Consider the following 19,108-nt stretch of genomic DNA (forward strand, 5'->3'; position numbering starts at 1 on the left):
GATATGTACTACTGAGCTTCTGAAAAGCCAAGCAATGAGTAAAAACTTTAGACCTCCTTTCTTTCAACAATCCCCATGGTCATGATCTTGGGGATGATCAACCTGGATGATCAATCTGGAAGGAGAATCAATATAAAGAGGAAGTCAAATATGGTCTTAGATGAGAATCAATTTGTGTGTGCGGGACTGTGTGTCATGGGAGAAACTCAAAATAGGAAGGTATGACTGTCATTGTATGGGATAATAGAACAGTAGGTAACACTATACCCCACTACCTGGGTTCACATATCACACAGGTAAGGTAGATACGAAAAATACAACAGAAAATTTTATTGCAACAATATAACTATATAATGCAAAGCAGTAACAACACTATATGCAAACATACTTAATAGAAAGGTGAGTCACAAATCCCTAAAGTAGTACTCTTACGTACACATTCTCTGAATGATGCAGCTTCACTAATGATAGCAGTACAATCCTCATGAATGATGTATGAATTAAGAGTCCAGGCATTGCACAAACCTCCCAAGTGATGTCAATTCCAGACACTTCTTCATGGGTAGAGAAGTCCACTTGCAGATTCCAGCCTCTTGGACATGTCACCCTCTAACAGCTTGGTAGAGAACTGACACCCAGTCACCCTACACCAGTAGGCACCCCAGGATATCAGAACCACGGGTTTCTCCCGATGGAGATAGTACCAAAGGATCAGAGGTTCGTACATGACTTGCATCAATAAGGTATTCTGATGATCCTTCCAATAAAGCTGGCAGAAGTTGAAACGCTTTCACCAATCTCCAGCATAGAGCAACTGAGATCCAACCAGTTTCTTATATTAAATTAACCTAAATTACCACATTGATACACCCTGGGTGGGTACCAGATGTCTTGAAGCTACAGGATAGTCCCCAAGGGGCGACTGGGGTGTCTATTTTCATTACTTTTAATTCTTTCTACCCCTGCTGGGCAGGCTCCTGGGATGCCTTACTGTTAGGTTCTGTCACCGCAGTTCCACTGCTGCCAGGGACGGCCGTCCAACTTCTTTCGGCTGCAAGCTTCCGGTTGCCCAGCAACGAAACATAGCCTTCCTGTTCCCGGCCGCTTCTGCGCACTTGTGCAGTTGTGTCCGATGCTTAGCAGCAGGGACGCTTTTCAATAATATTGACGGTCAGTGCTGTCACGGACTACCAGAATCTCCCTATCAGGAGCTGCTTTCTTCCCTCAACTCCAATCAGGTGTTCCCTGCCTCCATATAAACCAGCCTCTGCCACCATTAGGGTGCCAAAGTATTAGGCTCACACCAGAACTCCAGCATAAATGTCCCTGCATGCTGCTTCCTGTGTACGTGATTTCATTCTGCTTGTTCCTGGACCACCCTTTGGACTCTGATTTTGGCATTGTATCTCTTCTCTGGTATTACTTCTGCTTCCCGGACTACTCTTTTGGTTCCTGATTCGGTACTTTTTGCCTCGCTGGTTACGACCCTGGCCTGTCTGACTTCCCGTTGTTCTCCCCTATCTCGCCTGTGACTGTCTTGGAGAACAGCAACCTGCGCATCCCTTGCGGCCAAGTCCATTTTCCCTTGCGGGGGTCCTAGGTGAATATCACATTAATGACTCAATAGGTGCCACTGACTGGTATTGACACAACTAAACAGGGAGGCGCAGAGTGTAACACACCCCGGAATTCACCAGGAACCCCGCAAGGAGGTATGGACTTGGCTGCCTGAGGTGCGCAAGTTCTCCAAGTTAGTCACCAGTGCAGTGGGTTAAGAACAGGAATGGTCGTGCAGTTTGGGTCGGATACCAAACGATAGTGCGGTACACAAGGAAGGTTCAGAGGAGTAGCAGAGACGAGACTGGGGTCAGAATCCAAATGAGCAAGTAGAATCAAATCACAGGATAAGAGAATAGTCAGAAGCAAGCCGGGAGTCAGAACCAATACAACTATAGCGGGAACAGGAACCTGGATAAAGGATAGCTGGTGAACCAATACTCTGGCACCAGAATGGGGGGAGGAGGAAGCTTTATATGGGGGTAGGTAGCCCCTGATTGGAGGATATGTGTCCGACAGTCAGATGCACCTGATCGCCGACATATAGAAGAGAGAAGCGTCCCGTTGCCAGGCAATGGGACTCTGGATCAATGCATGCGCAGTGTCGGCTGAGATGCAGCCCAATTAGGGTAGTGGGACACAACCAAGCGGCCCAATCAGGGCAGTGGGCCAGAGCCCTCCAATCAGGACTGTCACGGCTAAATCAAGACAGTTGAGAAGTATGAAACAAGCCACAACCATTTCTGCACATCCCATTTTTGTACAAATTATGTTTCTTTATTTACTGTTCATATTACATTGATATTATGTAATGTAAATCATGAATTGAGTTTTCAAATACCAACCACATCGTTGAAAATGAGTCATGGTTATAGCTCGTCTATTTGTACTATAAATATACAGGAGGAGATCGGCCACTTGTTAGCTCTATAAAGAATTTGCATAATTATTACTAAAACTACCTTAACCATCACACCTTTGGGCTTTGCCCTCAAACAACATGGTAGTCTTATTTTACGTTCTACGTCAACTCTCTTTTTGTCACCATGGAAACTACAACTAGACGACGGTAGCAGCCTTCTGAACCGGAAATGATTCCCCGGCGCTATAGCTCCACCTGCGTCCCATACTGCTTAGCGGCTCGGTGCTCTTCCGGGCTGGATGTGTCGGTAGTGGCTCCGTTAGCACATTGATTGTGGAGGTGAGTGACGGCAGTATGTACGGGAGGGGAGGAGAGAGGAGTCTCAGGAGCTCTTCTGATCCAGTGTCCGGTTGGACCGGGTGTTTAACCGGCTCTCTATACAGTATTCTGGGCATCTGGTCTACTCATTCATACACACAGATGGGGGGAGGGATACACCATCTATCATAATAAATCCTATTCGGATTACCCTAATACCTTATCTCTGACTCTGAGAGCCCGTGCATCTAATGTCACGGTTGTAACATCATGGTGGATAGATGACAGCGATTGGTACTGTGGATTAAACCTATTTGTTCAATATATATATATATACATGCAATAATTTGTCACTAATGGTAATCTAAAGCAGCCTTAAATAATGCAGTCAGGCTTATACATTTTGATTTCATATTTTGTATAAATGATTGCACTTTATTATTGTAGACCTTAAAAGGTAAGGTCAAGATGTGGTTAAAATCTGGATTTCTTGGAGGACATGCTGTATTTTTAGAGTGAAGATATTTTTGCTGTACAAAGCTGTCGAGGCAGTAAGACAATATCATTTCAAGTACTTTGTCTTTATACAAACACAAGTTTTAAGCTGTTTGTATAAAAAGACAAAATTGGAACTAGTGGTTAATTTTAAACATTAATTTTGTCTGAAATTTGTAGGGTTAACATAATTCTGAGCACTAGCATATTAGTTCATAGAGGGAATCATGTTAAGTTAAACATGAATTGCGTTTCTTATGTATAATATTCTTTATGACATCTGAGCATGAGCACAGACCATTTGCTTTAGAAGTAGTGCTTGCGCAGATGTAAAACAGCGTATTATATACCAGAAACGCAATTTGCGTTTAGCTTAACATGAACCCCATAATGTATAATGTTGGTTATTCAGAAATGCCTTTGATAATACTTAGGGTCCAATTCAATTTGACTGTGTTAATTCAGGAATAACTTGGCCTGCTCACTATTACTGTTACTACGGTCGTAGTGCGCAGTATTACCAGTAGTACAGTAATTTTAACGCTGATTTAGTATAGCCGACAAACTAAATTAGAACATGTTAACAAAAGTCTGGATTAAAATTACTATTAACGGTAATACTATTAGCGCAGCGTTTTTCCTAGACTAACGTAGCTGAATTGAATCAGCCCCTTATAATCTTCACAATTTATAAATATGCTGTTATATGTATAAGCATGAATGTATTGAATTATATGTGTGTAACATTAAGTGGGTATTTAATGACTGTGATGGGGTTCATATGGCTTTACAGAAAAGATGACTTGTAGCAGATTCAATTCTGTTCTTGAAGTTCATGTTATGTTTTATTTTTAAATAGGACCTTTAATACTATGGCAGCCGCTACCATAGTGCATGATATATCTGAAGCTGTTGAACTATGTCCATTTTATGGACTATATCTAAAGCCCATCTTAAAGATGATTATCAGTGTGGCGCTTCCTCAACTGAAGCAACCTGGAAAATCCATCTCTAATTGGGAAGTAATGGAGCGTCTTAAAGGGATGGTGAATAACCATCAGTTTTCCACTTTACGGATCTCCAAAAGCACCATGGACTTCATTCGCTTTGAAGGGGAAGTGGAGAACAAGAGTTTGGTTAAGGCTTTTATAGTTTCTTTGGATGGTAAGAGTATAAAGCTAAGTGGCTTTTCCGATATTTTAAAAGTCAGAGCAGCTGAGTATAAAATAGATTTTCCCACTAGACATGATTGGGACTGTTTTTTCCGTGATGCAGAAGATATGAATGAAAATCTCCCTGGAGAGAGACCAGACACAATACATCTGGAAGGCCTTCCTTGCAAGTGGTTTGCTTTGAAAGACTCTGGCTCTGAAAAGCCAAGTGAAGAAGTCCTTGTAAAGGTCTTTAGTATATATGGGGAGATTAGGAATGTGGACATCCCCATGCTTGATCCATACAGAGAAGAAATGACTGGTAGGAACTTCCATACATTCAGTTTTGGTGGCCACTTGAACTTTGAAGCTTATGTGCAATACAAGGAATATGTTGGTTTTGTGAAGGCCATGACTGCACTACGTGGCATGAAGCTAATGCACAAAGGTGAAGATGGAAAAGCTGTGGCCTGTAACATAAAGGTGAGGTTTTTTTTTTAGATGTTGCATAAAGCTGTTGGCTTGTTTACACCATTACACTATTTTCTTTCATTATATTTCCCATAGGATTATGAATCAGATTTTATAAGCAAGGGTCCCTAAGGGTGCAATTTGCAGAGCTGATTTCTGATCTATAAATAACAGTATCACTTTCTGGAGCTGTAAAAAGGTTTAATAATTATATTGTATTTTAGCTGTAATTTAACTGTTTTAAATGGGCAGTACTTATTTAGAAAAAAACACAGTATTTGGAATATAATACTCCCAAATAGCTAATTTCTCCTAAAAGATTGAAAGGAGTTATGTCACTAAAACATCTTTTTATATTTAAATTGTAAAATTTTAGCACATTACACAATTTTGTCCATTATACAAATGTACATAGTTTAGATAAAATTTTATATCCCTCTCATAAGTTGCTAAATGTGAGGAGCTTTTAGTCACAAACCTCTCCTTAAACTATTCTATTAACAGTAACCTTTACGTTATAAAGCAGATTATTCAAAAGGCACCACAAGAAGGACATCATTTATTTCCAATAAATTAACTTGCATAATGCAATTATATTGAATTTTGCATGATAGGTATATGTTAAATACTTGTATCTTGGCAATGGTTTTCTGTTGACACTGATGCTGTTTAGTATAACGGACAAATTATATTAGAAGATGTTAACAAAAGTGTTGCCCTGCTGAATGTTTACCCTTCCCCCAATGCTGACATAGCATGGTTTCCAGTTCAAATAACTACCTACACTGGGCAACCTTAAATCCTGGAGTGATTGACTTGCCTGGACGCTTAGCCAACATGCTACAATACAGTTACAAATTATTTAAGTGCACATGTTAAATAGAATACTACAAGGAAGAAAATAAAAAAAACCTTAATTCATGCATCATTCCCTAATTCTGGGAGTCAGTTTTGAGGGAAAAACTCACTCATTGGAGTGAATGTTAATGCCATTGAAGTACTTCTTTGTGCAGAATGTGCATTAACACCAATTTTGCACAAATCTGAAATTTCAGTACAGGATGGAATCCCAAAGTTTAAACCTCGATCTAGTATATTACCTACTAGGGTGGCCCGGTGTACCACTTGGTCCTGTGTGTACTGTCCTCTTGGCTTGTATCACGGTATTACAGCAGGCACCTGGGTTTCAGGTGGAACCCTTGACCTTGAAAAAGTAGTATACTGGATTCATGTCTAACTCATGGAACTCTGTTTTGAGTTTATTTATCCTTTTTAATATCTGCTCCAGAAACTTTTAGGGTTCACTTAATGCTGCCTTTTTTTATTTTTTTATTTTTTCCTTAGCTGCAAATCCCCTCATTAGCTTAAGTATTTAAATGTCATGAAAATAGATGGTTTTTTTTAGTTTTTTGCATCCTTTTTTTTATGCTGACATCACATTATCATATCACTCCAACAATATAATATTTGTTTAGGGAAGGTGGGGTTATCCAAAAAGTACAATTGTGCTAGAGTTTAAAAACCTGTTTTGGATGGAGTTAGGCATGTTGGCAGGTAAAATATTATATAGTATACAGCCCAAATGATCATATTAGATACAACCTGTTCGTAATAAAACATACTAAACCAGCCTGGGCTCAACCACACGCAGACCCATAGATGATTGCATTATTCTATGTTCCCCTAAAATGTAATAAATTATTACTATTATTCATTGCAGCCTACTCACAAAAAGATTCCTCAGTCGCATATGAAGCCTTTTTAGTGGATATTTAATTAAAAATGATTTAACCTTCACAGGTTTACGCAGACACTAAATCACTAGGTGTTTACTTACTTAGAGTATCATTAAAAGTCCAAGCAAAAGTTCATAACTAAAAGATAAAATAGTAACTTGTGGCCTTGATTCTTGTATTTTAAAGGTCTCTTTTGATACCACCAAGCATTTGAGTGAGGTGTCTATTAAGAAGCGTCAGCTTGAACGTCAGAAACTGCAAGAACTGGAGCAGCGACGCGAGGAGCAGAAGAGAAAAGAGAAGGAAGCTGAGGAGAAGCAAAAAGAGGAGGAACGGTAACATTATCTCAGATTAATATCACATTTTGATTTGGTTTAGCACAGATCAGCTAGGCCTGTTAATGGCACACTGGAGTTTTGTTCACCAGTGAGGGAAAATTGTAGTGTGTCCTCATGTGATCTGGCATTCCACTAAACAATAATAAAGAGATAATAGTTTTTTGTTTACTCCTTTTAGGAATTTGCACATTTTTAGTGCAGTGATGTCAATAGACATTCAGGTCCTTGCACATAACACTGGAATATAAAGCTGGGTACACACTTATGCAATCACACGATAAACGAGAGTGTGTATGCTCCAACGATCATGTTTTATCGTACCAAAGCACATTGCATCTGTTGATTTGGTTTTTTGAACCTCCTAAAAATCACGATCAACGAAGGAACTATGTCGGGCACATGTGGAAGTGTGTACGACTCACGACCTGCAGCGTAGGCAGATGTCTGTAGTGTGTACAGTCTCGCAACCTTTTCAGCAGATGATTGAGAGATGAAGATCTCTAATCTAAAGGTAAATTGTGTCGGTGTGAACACAAGAATCTGCATGATCATCGGGACTTTCAGTGGTTGGTAAAAGCGTTACAGAAATTGTATCTGAAGTAAGATTGCATAAGTGTATACTCGGTTTAGGAAAAGGAGTTGAACTGAATAGAATTTGCTGCAAAATATGTAACTGCAAAAGACAAATTAGTGGCAGATTACTGAAGCCGGATTAGCTGGTAGATTTTCAGCAGATTATTTCATCTGACACATTTTAAAACATGAAATATAATGCTAGAGGGAAGTTAAGGATTCAAAACATGTTTGTTTTCTTGATATAATCGAAACCGGTGCAAGGTTTAATGACGCTAAAGTCTTCCTAGATCGTTGTGGTTTTTTTAGCTTTTTATGCAGTAATAGAAAAATAAACATTTTAAAATAAAATCTGCCAAGGGGTGTTAGAAATGTACTTTTGTGCCTGCAAACGTAAAGGTGTTGGACGTCTCCTATAAACTTAATTCACTTGTGTTAAAGTTCTTCTTCATTTTCCTGGCGTATTATATGTGTGCTTATTTGCACCATAAAAAGTAGCAATAGTACTACTGTTTTTAACCACTTCCCAACAGGCCACCATTTATATATTTCCTGCTAGATTTCACTGTAGCCTTACAGGTCTTTCCAGGAATAGTTTGTTTCCCCATTGAACTTGCCATGTAGTGACATTTTGCAACATCAGCAACAGTCATTATAGTTCTGATGCTTTATGTGATTAAGCAGTTATGTTTAAGTAACCTGGAATATGTTTTTAAAGCAAACAAAAGGAGCTGGAAGATATTGAGAAAGAGAAAAAGCGCAAAGAAAAGATCAAACGGAAGGAGGATAAGCAGAGAGAACGGGAAGCTCGCAAGAACAAGAAGAAACTGCAAAAACTGCAGGCCGAGGAACAGAAGAGATTACAGGAGAAAATCCGATTTGAAGAGAGAAAGCTTTTACTGGTTCAGAGGAATTTGCAGTCCATCCGATTAATTGTGGAGCTTCTAAGCAGAGTGAAGGTGAGATAATAGTTTGTTCTACATAATAGGTTCACAGATACAGTTAATTTTGATTGATGCTTTCAGAACAATTCTGTGAATCTGCAATGTGCCATGTACAAAGCTGGTGATTATACCTCAATCTTAATCAAATGTGATCAGCAACAGATGGGCCCTTTGTCCTGGTTGCTTATGTAAATTGATCCTCATATGTAGGTGGGTTGTGCCTAGACTGACTTGTGCATTACATTGCAGAACACTTTCACACAAGGGTCTTTACTTGTATTCACAGGTGCAGAAACATGACCCAAGTGGTTCTCCAGCTACAATTTTCAATAATAGCATTATGTGCCTTATCAGTGCAGTATATTATAATACATGTCTAGAGCTAAATATTCACATCATGCATCAAATGTCTTTCCCTGCAAAGAGACCTCTATCTATGTTATCGCATGTGACACAGTTAATTTAATTCACACTTTTTCATACTCTGTTTGATAAGAACCCGCAGCTTGTCTGCTTCTTTCTTCTCCTTCCACCAAATTTACTGCTACCAAACGCTGATCACCATAGACTTTGCGTCGACCACTCTCCCGAGCAATAATATGTCGCAGAATATAACATAAGTAAGTGAAAATAAACTTTACAAAGATATAATGCAACAATAAAATAGCATAATATTTTTGTCCTAAAACTACTGACTCCAGGGGTATATTTACTAAACTGTGTGTTTGAAGAAGTGGCGATGTTGCCTATAGCAACCAATCAGATTCTAGCTGTCATTTTGTAGAATGTGCTAAATAAATGATAGCTAGAATCTGGTTGCGATAGGCAACATCTCCACTTTTTCAAGCCTGCAGTTTAGTAAATATACTCCCCATGTGTCCTAAGAAATAATGCACCTGCTATTGTCAAATATAAGTATAATAGTAACCACTTTTTCCAAGCCTTGCACTTTTATATTTCTGTGACCTCTAATAACCTTATTGTTCACAGGGTGAGCAGTAAAGTCTGGAAACTGTCAAATGTTGTAAACCTAATCTCTTAGAACCGTGGGTCAGAAAGCGAGGCTCATTAGTTAGACTGATTCTGGTTCTCTTCCTGCCAGTTTATTCAAAGCTTACATAAGGTGTGTTTAAAACAATGTAGTGAGGCCTTTCTTGTGGATAGAGAAGTAGTAGACCAGGCTGTGAAGAATTTTGTGTGCGAGTGTTATATTCCTCAAAGTCTTCATACTTGTAAGAATTTACAAAAATATTACTTTTTAGAAGCCAAAAGTGTCAAATGTCAGATTTACACAACCTATGGTACTTGAGAAGTTGCTGAATTGCAACTTCTAACATCCCCCCCCGTCCACCATTTTTGATAAATCACAGGGGAGGGGGGTAGGAGCTTGGTGGGACATCTACACTCACTTGAAAACAGCCCTCTGTAACTTTAGCCCTGCCATTTGATGTCTGCTCTGTCCCAGGCTCAAGAGATGGATTGTGATTTATTTCTGACACAGGATTTATAGTCAAAATGTAATCGCATTTATTTTTTGGGGGTGAATTCCTCCATGGATACACATGTTCATTGGCTCACTGCCATGTTAGCTGGCTCATAAATAAATAAATGTAATTTTGTTGATTCTTGTCAACTTTCATAATAATTATAAGCGGCCATTTATAAAGTCCTCTACAAATGACTTTTAAAGTACAATTAAACTTACATGCCACACTTCCTCCCTAAAGATGCCGCTAGTAACATTACAAAATTTGAGACTATTTCACGTTGTATTTTCAGTTATCAGCCATTCCAGGCCGAGAAGAGGCTGACTTTAGGTTTAGTGGTCTTTTAATAATAAATGTGGTGATAGATCATGGTGAACTTTTCTTTACTAACCTCAGTTGCTATATTTACTATCGGAGCACCTCAGATTGACTGACTAGACTTGCTGTGGCTTTGTTTTGCAGGCTGTGAAGATTAGGGAACAGGAAGAGAAGGAAGCGGATAGAATTCGCCTCCTCCAATTAGAAGAGAGAAGAAAACAGCAGGAGGCTGAACTTAGACGAGTTGAGGAAGAGAAGCAGCGTACATTGAGCCTACACCGTAAAGAGAGAGAGTTGAGAGAAAAGTTGTTGAACAGTCTTCTCAACAGGAACGTGTGCTCCACCCCTCAAATCATAGAGGATCCTAACCCACAGCCGTATTACCCTCTCATGCACAGCGAAAACCTCCCTTGTGACTCTTCACTGAACTATGTCACCTCTACCTCAATGCAGACAACATTAGAGTATGAGACACTCAGGCCTCACATTCACTATGCAAATTCAACTCTTCATGTGCTAAATGGTGCCTGTTTGGAAGAATCCCAGTTCCAGAATTTAAAGCAAATTAATAGCATTAACCCAGGAAGACCTCTGTACTCACTAACCAGCATTCTTGGCAATACCATGCTGCATCACAATACAACCGGTAATGATCCAAATGTACGACTGAAGGAAGTTGAAACTCTCCAAAGCAAAGCTGAACTTGACGGTACTCTTGGGCAGCCGATTATTAGTAAGCACTCTCGCACTCAGGACAAAGAACCCAAACTTAAGCCAAAACACAAACGGGACTTGAGTAAAGAGGGGGATGACCACAAAAAAGTAAAGAAGTCACATAAGAAACATTCCTCTAGAGATCGCAGCCCACATAGAAGTAGCATTAGCTCAGGAAGTAACAAACGTAAAAGTAGAGAACTAAAGAATAGGCACAGTCATAAAGAGAAGCATCACCGGAGATCATACAGCAGAGAGCGGAATTCGTGGAGTAGCTGAACTCGCTAAATGTACTGCAGCGTGTTGAATGTTGGTGAAACTTGAAGCTGAAGTTTTCAGCCACTAGTCTACGGAGAGCTGTACATTCTAACAGTACCACTCTTCTCTCATCTTCATTGTTTATAAGTGGTCCAATTCAGTTCCTTTCAATTCGAACAAGGACAGTTCAATGCAGTTTTTGTAAAAACTAAAGGGTTAATTCCTAGTGGCTTCTGTTTTAGAGACCATATAGGATTGCAAACAAGTTTCAGGTCGAAGTAATAAAGTATTTATTTTTCAATTCTGTGAAACTTTTTAGCCTGTAGTCTGTCATATTTATTAACGATAACATGCCAAGAAACTTATTCTGTGGGATAGATTTATTTTGCTCAATACGTTTAGTATAAAGAATTGGATTTTGATGATAATGCTAAAAAAATAATTCCAGTTGGTAATTTTGTAGATCTAGTACTGGGTAACCATCATAGAAAATCGTTTTTAAGATGTGGGTTGTTTTTTTTTAATTTTTTATTTTAGGGTTTTTGGGCTCCTCTCACCAAAAGCCTAATTCTTATTTGAACTCTAATAGATTTAAGTAGCAAGATTTGCTGCAGTCACGGCAGAAATAATGACAGCCTGCCTGGCATATGTGGGAGCACTCGGTGGATCACCAGGACAAAAGCAAACTTTTTTTATTTTGCATTTACATTTAACTTAAGGAACTCCATATGTTTTTGGTGTAACTGGTCCACAGCCTCATATAGAACAGTCCATTCTGAGGCAGCACTTTCTTTATAGTTGCAGAAATCTATGAAGTTAAAATAATATAGCTAGGCTTGTCCATTATAATGGACATGTCGAGAAGTTCTCACCAACCAGAGAGGTTGGCATGAATAAAGACACTCTAAGGGCTAGAGAGAACCCCCCCCCCCCCCCCCCCCGCCCCATCACTAAAAAATGGTCCCAACACAGGATAAATGTGGCAATCAAAATGGTTATCTGATAATTCATACTGTTCTACTACAGTAATTAGGTCTTGGATTAAAAAAAAGCACCCTTGGACTGTATGTGGGGGATATTTCTCATGTCAAATAAGTAAAGGACCATATGTAAATTTAAATTTTGCAAGGGCCGATACGCAGGCTACATCAGGGAAGCCCGGATCACATTAATACTAGTTGTGTGCTAGAGATGAACTTTTATATGCCCTGCATGAAAGCTTGATATAATACTACTGTGTTTTAGAATAGTTTATCATTGGGTGAATATGAATGGCCTAGGTCAGTGATGGCTAACGTGTGACACTCTAGGTGTTGTGAAACTACAAACCCCAGCATGCTTTGCCAGTAGATAACTAGCTGATAGCTGGCAGAGCATGCTGGAATTTGTAGTTTCGCAACACCTGGAGTGTCACAGGTTAGCCATCACTGGAGTAGGTCACAGTGTAGGCTCAGTTTCCTAATGAAACAGAATTCCTGTGATTACAAGGTGATTAGAACTAGAGGCAAAAAGAATGTTTATTTGAAACAATGGGTAGGAACAAGGAATTGCACATCTCCATGTGATTAGTTTTGCTCTGAGGATTTTCCAGAGATCAGTGGGATTTAAAATGATAATTCTTTGTTTTCGACGTTATGAGTACATTTAATAATAAAACTGTTATGACTTTAGCTTAGTAGATGGCAGTAAAATACAAGAATATCATATATGAGAGGTCATAGCTAAATAGATATAGAATGAAAACCGATTAGAATGTTTTGGAGCCAGCATCTACTAAACAATTGAAAGCAAACTGTGTGTCTTGCATTTTTTTTTTCCATTATGACAGTCTGCAGGGAAGCACAAATATAATGTGTTGTCTTTTCTAACAGTGGAGGAAGTATTTTGTGGGATGAACAAGAATGCAGTAAGAACTATTGACATCACTGAGGCAGGAGGCACAGTGTGCCTCAGTGATGTTACTAGTCTCTAGCATGTTGCTAGACTGAATTTGGTTTCAACAACATATTGGTGTAAATGGCGCTTATGAAAATTACACTTCTATTATGGATACACAATATAATGAAGTAACAAATTAATACAACCTACATGAACAAGGTGACATTATGTTAAAAACTAAAATGATGTCCAATGATTACAAGCGCTAAAGAGCTGTTATCCCGTCTCTTGGTATAAAATTGATTTGTGTGACCAGAAAACACTGGATAAAAGCATTAAAAACAAAACGCAACATCCGAATTCACAAAAGGTTTTCGATCCCTGTACAGATGTATGAGACGGATCGCAGGCCTGTAAGCAAAGCAGTTCTCTTCAGTGTAAAATAGAAGGACAACGGAAGCTTATCCTCAGTCCTGTGAATCTCACGGAATGTGGTTTTCTGGGTATCTGATCCCCAGGAAACCACTGGCACCAAAGCGTTTCGATTGTCAAAATCTTTGGCAAGGTGTGGGGGAAATCTTAACTGTTCCAGGTTTTTAAATCCTAATGGAGCAATCATGGTAGCGATAACTCTTATACATGCAGTTAATTAATCAACCAACCTTACTAACAGCATTATGTACATGGACACATAGAAGGATGAATTCTTAGATAAACACAACAAATAAGTTCCTTTAGCAAATATATAGAGAACCTTCTCTTACTAAAACTAATCCCATTCTTATTTAACCATATCAATAATTGACGATGTCAAGTCGCTAGTGCCTACTTATTATTTTACAATATGGGGAATAATCAACATAATGTCAAATAACATATACTAGTGTGTCCAAGGAACGTTTTGACTAAAATGTATATTGGGTAACAAATATTTATCAATATTAGAAGTGAAAGTCAGATGATAATTTTTGATCAACTGTATCATGCCCCCTGGTTCTATATGCATTCCTGTTCCCGTGTTTGAACTCCAGGGGGTAAATAAATATTTCAAGCTGTGATTTTGCATTTCCAGTGACTTTTCTCAGGAGAGGTTAAACTCATTGATGTATTAAATGGCAAGTTAATGTGAAATCGACTAGTAAAGTGTATCTTTCAAAATAGTTACAAATTGCAGTCCTGACTTTTTGCCACACTAGCTATACAAATCACCAAATGTATGAAGCTGCGATTTTGCAAACTTGCCTGAGTTTCAATTAGCAAACACATCATTGTTACACTGCAGGGCAAAGTTAATATAACAGGAGACACAATGGAAGTTTCAATAAAGCATGTTTTATGGTTGTAGAGTGACAGAAATGATTATTAATTTTCTTACGGGGTACAATTTATTTGAAGAATAAATTAGTGGGCCAAATTTAATTATTGATTATATGTAAGGGTTTTTTTTTGTATTTTATTTTATTATAATTGCTTACTATTTCATCACCGGTGGGGCAATAATTATATTTGTATGATGTGACAACACTTAATATTTCCAGATGGGGTTGTCATGTAAAGTACATACATGTGGCACTGCAACATGCTGCATTTATATGCATGGTTAGCAAATACTTTAGCCATTGGTCTATGCAGGCTAATAAGCACTATAAACAGGTCCCCAAATGCCCATTACTCTGAGGGTCTTCTTAGGCTGCGCAGGCCACGTGTTTTTTTTTTTTTTTATATGTTATGTTGCAATCACCTACATGTATTTGTATTTCATTGTAGGTGATTCAGGATATGGTTGGCAATGCTGGTTTATGACACCTCTGTCATAGAGGGGTGATAGAACTTCCCTTTGGCCTTTGAAGTCCACATTCAGGTGCCTTGATACATGTGGTGGTGTGCTTCTGTGTGCCCCAGATAAGGTGGCTGATATAGTGGTGTGGTGCTGTCTGCTACATACTTTGCTCCTAAACCAAAGAAAACCCTTAACATCAGCAGAAGACAGTGACGAAGCAGGTGTGCTCATTCCATCAGCTGATGTGCCCAATACAGAGGGGGGTGGTAGGTCATAGAAAGGATCATCCAGACGTATTTCTCAGGTGAACATGGTTTTTAAGTAATTATAATTGTTTTGTATTTACCAGTAACCTTTTATTTATTTATTTATTTTTTTACCTAGTCTTGTACATCATTAACATCATAAGCACAGGACTATTTTTGATAAACCAAGAACCTCATTTTAAGGGTATGTGTATTTATTTATTTTTAAACAACCATTTAAGCATCATTAAAAGTTAACAACAATATCATAACTTTACCCAAATTACTCATGTAAACATCTTCCCACCTGACGATGGGTGCACCGGTAGCTGTGCCATTATTTGCCAACAAATGGCCATTATATTGGAGTACAACTCTTGGACTGCCCCAGTAAGATTGTTGACTCTAGTGTTCACTTGCACCAAAGAGCTGTCAATCCTTTCCATAATGGTACATAATTGCATTTGAGTATCCTGAATGTTCCGCAAATAGCAAAACCCTATGGTAATCTGCCTTTGGATCCCCATCAGAGAGTCCTGATGGAAGACAACCAAGTTAGCCTACACCTCACTAAATTGCTGTACAGCTTGTGCCAAATAAGGGGCAGATGGCTGTTGTCCATGGCACGGTGGGGGATTTGTAGGAGAGGCTTGTGGTGCAGACTCCGCATGCTGCGGCACTTCAGTGATGTCCGGCACAGTTTCCAGTGTGATATAAATGTCACCTTGGATGTCTGGTGCCTCTATCTTCTGTGTCCCCAATTGTGCCACTTAATTCATGGGCTTGTGATAAAACAATAAATTGCTAATCATTAACAGAAGAAATGCATTTACCAGATTTATGTAAACCTGAAAAAAAAACCTGTGCTTACACCATATTCAAAGACAATGTAGGTGCATTTACCTTCCAAGGAGTCATCATCCTCCGTCCTGACGACTGATGCTGGTGGCTGTGTTTGAAAGGACCCTTTGAGTTAGAAAATTGGACATGTCTCTATTATTTGTGGATGTTTTCTATAATATATATATATATTATATAAAAACACGAAATATCATTAGTACATTAGATAACCAATTTCAGACAAAGACTTTCAATGTGCAGAAAATCTTATATTTACATAATGCTGGATTATTGTTTGACCATATAGGAATAAAATAATTTATATATTACTCACCAGCCTTAGGTTGGTGTCCCACACATTAATTCCCTTGAGGAGCTCAATTGGGATGAGCTGCTTTAACTCTTCCTCATATGACGTGTAGGACATCACCAGAGCGGGCCCACCAACAGTCCCTGCAGCTGCTCTTCTCTCCTCTGCCGTCTTATCTTTGACTGCGTTTTATGTCACTGATGTGTTTGTGGCAGTTCTCAATTGAACACTTAATGGGGCCCACCGCATCACATAATTGTGACCACAGCTGCTACTTACGTGCAAACATGGTCTTTGCAGCTAAGCTCCTCAAAATGCGCTCATACACGGGCACTAAACTGTGAATGAGCGCACAATTTTCTGCAAAACTGAAGCGCACATTGCGGCTGGACTTTGTCTTCCCAACAGAAGGCCCTGCCTCTTCCTCCTGCTCCTCCTCACCTGCTCTCTTTCCTCCTCCCCACTGACCCTAGCCTGCTCACCTCTCCTTCCATCCTGACAAACAAACAGTGGAAAGACAAACCAAAAATCAAATATGCTCACAAAGAAAACGGTAACTAAAGAAATCACCGAAAAACAACACTCGTCCAAAAAAATATTACTAAACACACAGACAATAAGACAAACGAGGGCAGCTAAATCAAATAAAAGAAAAACAAATAAACCAATCTCACTTTATACACTTCTTAACACAAATTAAACTATCTCCTCCACTGTCACCTCCTCTCTCTCAATGCCCTTAAAACACCTATCAACTCAAGTAAGGAAGTAGGCAGCTTTTTATCATATTAGTGAGGTCAAAATGATGCGAGGTTTGTATGTAACCAATCAGAAATGAGTTTTGGTTTGAAAATGGCGTTTTTACAACCAAACACTGGCGATTTGAGTCTCTAAAATTGATGGAAATTGCGCAAGATTAACAATGTTTTGGTATTTAAGATTAAAAATCGCTAGTTAATACATATGGTGACTTGGTGGCTCAATCACCGGTGATTTTTAGTGATTTGCGGCGTTTTAATATTGCTGCAAAAATCGCAGCTTGATACATTTACCCCCTGCAGTTCAATCCTGGGAACAGGAATGCATAGAAAAATAGGGGGTGGTGATAATTTTTGATCAACTTTAATTTTTATCTCCCCTATTTGGAAACTTGACTTTCACTTCTAATAATAAAGATTTGTTACCCAATATATATTTCAGTCAAAACGTTCCTTGGACACACTGTATATGTTATTTGATATGTTGATTATTCCCGATATTGCAGAATAAAAGGCATGCACTAGCGGCTGGAGATAGTCGTTTATTGATATAGTCAAATTTGAATGTGATTAGTTTTAGTAACAGAGAAGTTCTCTGTATATTTGCTGAAGGAACTTGTTTGTTGTGTTTATCTAAGAATGAATCGTTATATGTATCAGTTAGATGTACTGTCACGGGCACTAGGAGTCTTTACCCAGTATCACCCGCTGATGGTCTTATCAGAGCAGTTGAGTTGGTATATGATACTCTGATGGCAGGGTGATAATGGAACTGGAAACAGCAGATGGTTAGAGAATGCTCAGAAAGTCTATGACTAGCAGCACTGGTAAACAATAGGTAACTGAACACGAGGATCTGGATGGACAAGGACACATGAGGGTAGTCAGTGGTCTGCGCACGGCAAGTTGTACCACTGCTATAGTGAGAAGAATGTCCAGGAGTAATAAGGAGGTGGAAGTCAGCGGTCTGCGTATAGCAATTTGCACCGCTGTCTGTAGTGAAGGAATGGAATCCAGGTGAAGGTAACGGGGAAGTCAGTGGTTTGCGTGTAGCAAGTTGTACCACTGCTTATGTGAGAGGATATATGCAACTGGTGACACAGGGAAACAGGAATCAGTGGTTTGCCTCTAGCAAGTTGTACCACTGAATATATATGTGAGGAAGGACACGAGGAGATAAATGCAATGCAGAGTCTAAACGGGTACACTGAACTTGATCCCACGTTGAACTGCACACAATAATAGTAATGAATGAACAGCACTGCACAGATAAGCAAAGTCACTAGAATAGTCCAGCAAAAGGAAACACAGTCAATAATAGCAATAGTCTCAGAGGATGGAAACTCCGGAGGAGAACAACTTAGTCCAGATGGATATGCAATACACCAGCACAGTCAATGAGAAGTATGCATACCGTGGTTCAGATGAGCAGGCTGTTAGAGATAGCTGCAGGGATACCTGAGCGGCAGGGAACAGACGAGATGAGAAGTCCTTGCAGAATGGAAGCGGCAGGTAGGTGCAGCGCACTGTAGGTAGGCCAGCAAGGACGACAAATACTCAGGAAGCAGTAGTATATCGAATTGAACAGCAGGAGACCACGGGAGAGTTGAAGCGATGTAGCAGAGCTGGAAGCCGAGGAGCGTAGACTCGATGCTAACAGGCAAGTTAACACAAATGGACACACTGTAGAAGCAGAAGGCAGCGGGTCAGCTGACGGCAGGTAGAATGCAGACTAGAGCGCTGAGACGAGCAGGACTCTGTAGACACGCTGAAGTAGCTAACAGGAATCAGCTGGAACAGTAGCGATGTAACAGGAGAGTTTGAAGTAATCTGTAACTGTAGATATACGGAGACAGCGGATTGGAGTCAGCTGCTGGAGTCACGATGAAACACAGGAGAGTTTGCAGTAATCTGTAACTGTAGATACACGGAGGCAGCGGATAGGAATCAGCTGCTGGAGTCACGATGAAACACAGGAGAGTTTGCAGTAATCTGTAACTGTAGATATACGGAGGCAGCGGATAGGAATCAGCTGCTGGAGTCACGATGAAACACAGGAGAGTTTGCAGTAATCT

At 39.4% G+C, this 19,108-nt stretch overlaps 1 protein-coding gene across 1 annotated transcript; it reads left to right on the forward strand.

Annotated features, from left to right (window-relative positions):
* The first annotated feature begins 2,652 nt into the window (after positions 1–2,652).
* AKAP17A (A-kinase anchoring protein 17A) lies at positions 2,653–11,533 on the forward strand. The gene is made up of 5 exons (XM_075196493.1): positions 2,653–2,758; positions 4,092–4,866; positions 6,777–6,925; positions 8,220–8,460; positions 10,395–11,533. Exons 2-5 carry the CDS (start codon positions 4,105–4,107, stop codon positions 11,241–11,243), a joined length of 2,001 nt encoding a protein of 666 aa, XP_075052594.1. The 5' UTR covers positions 2,653–2,758; positions 4,092–4,104; the 3' UTR covers positions 11,244–11,533.
* The last annotated feature ends 7,575 nt before the right edge of the window (positions 11,534–19,108 follow it).

Source organism: Mixophyes fleayi, chromosome 2 (assembly GCF_038048845.1).
Source record: "Mixophyes fleayi isolate aMixFle1 chromosome 2, aMixFle1.hap1, whole genome shotgun sequence".
NCBI classification, from domain to species: Eukaryota; Metazoa; Chordata; class Amphibia; order Anura; family Limnodynastidae; genus Mixophyes; species Mixophyes fleayi.

Coding starts and splice junctions, on each gene's coding strand:
- AKAP17A (XM_075196493.1), top strand. CDS start 4,105: ATGGCAGCCGCTACCATAGTGCATGATATATCTGAAGCTGTTGAACTA. Junction 4,867..6,776: donor CTGTGGCCTGTAACATAAAG/GTGAGGTTTTTT, acceptor TGTATTTTAAAG/GTCTCTTTTGATACCACCAA. Junction 8,461..10,394: donor AGCTTCTAAGCAGAGTGAAG/GTGAGATAATAG, acceptor TTTGTTTTGCAG/GCTGTGAAGATTAGGGAACA.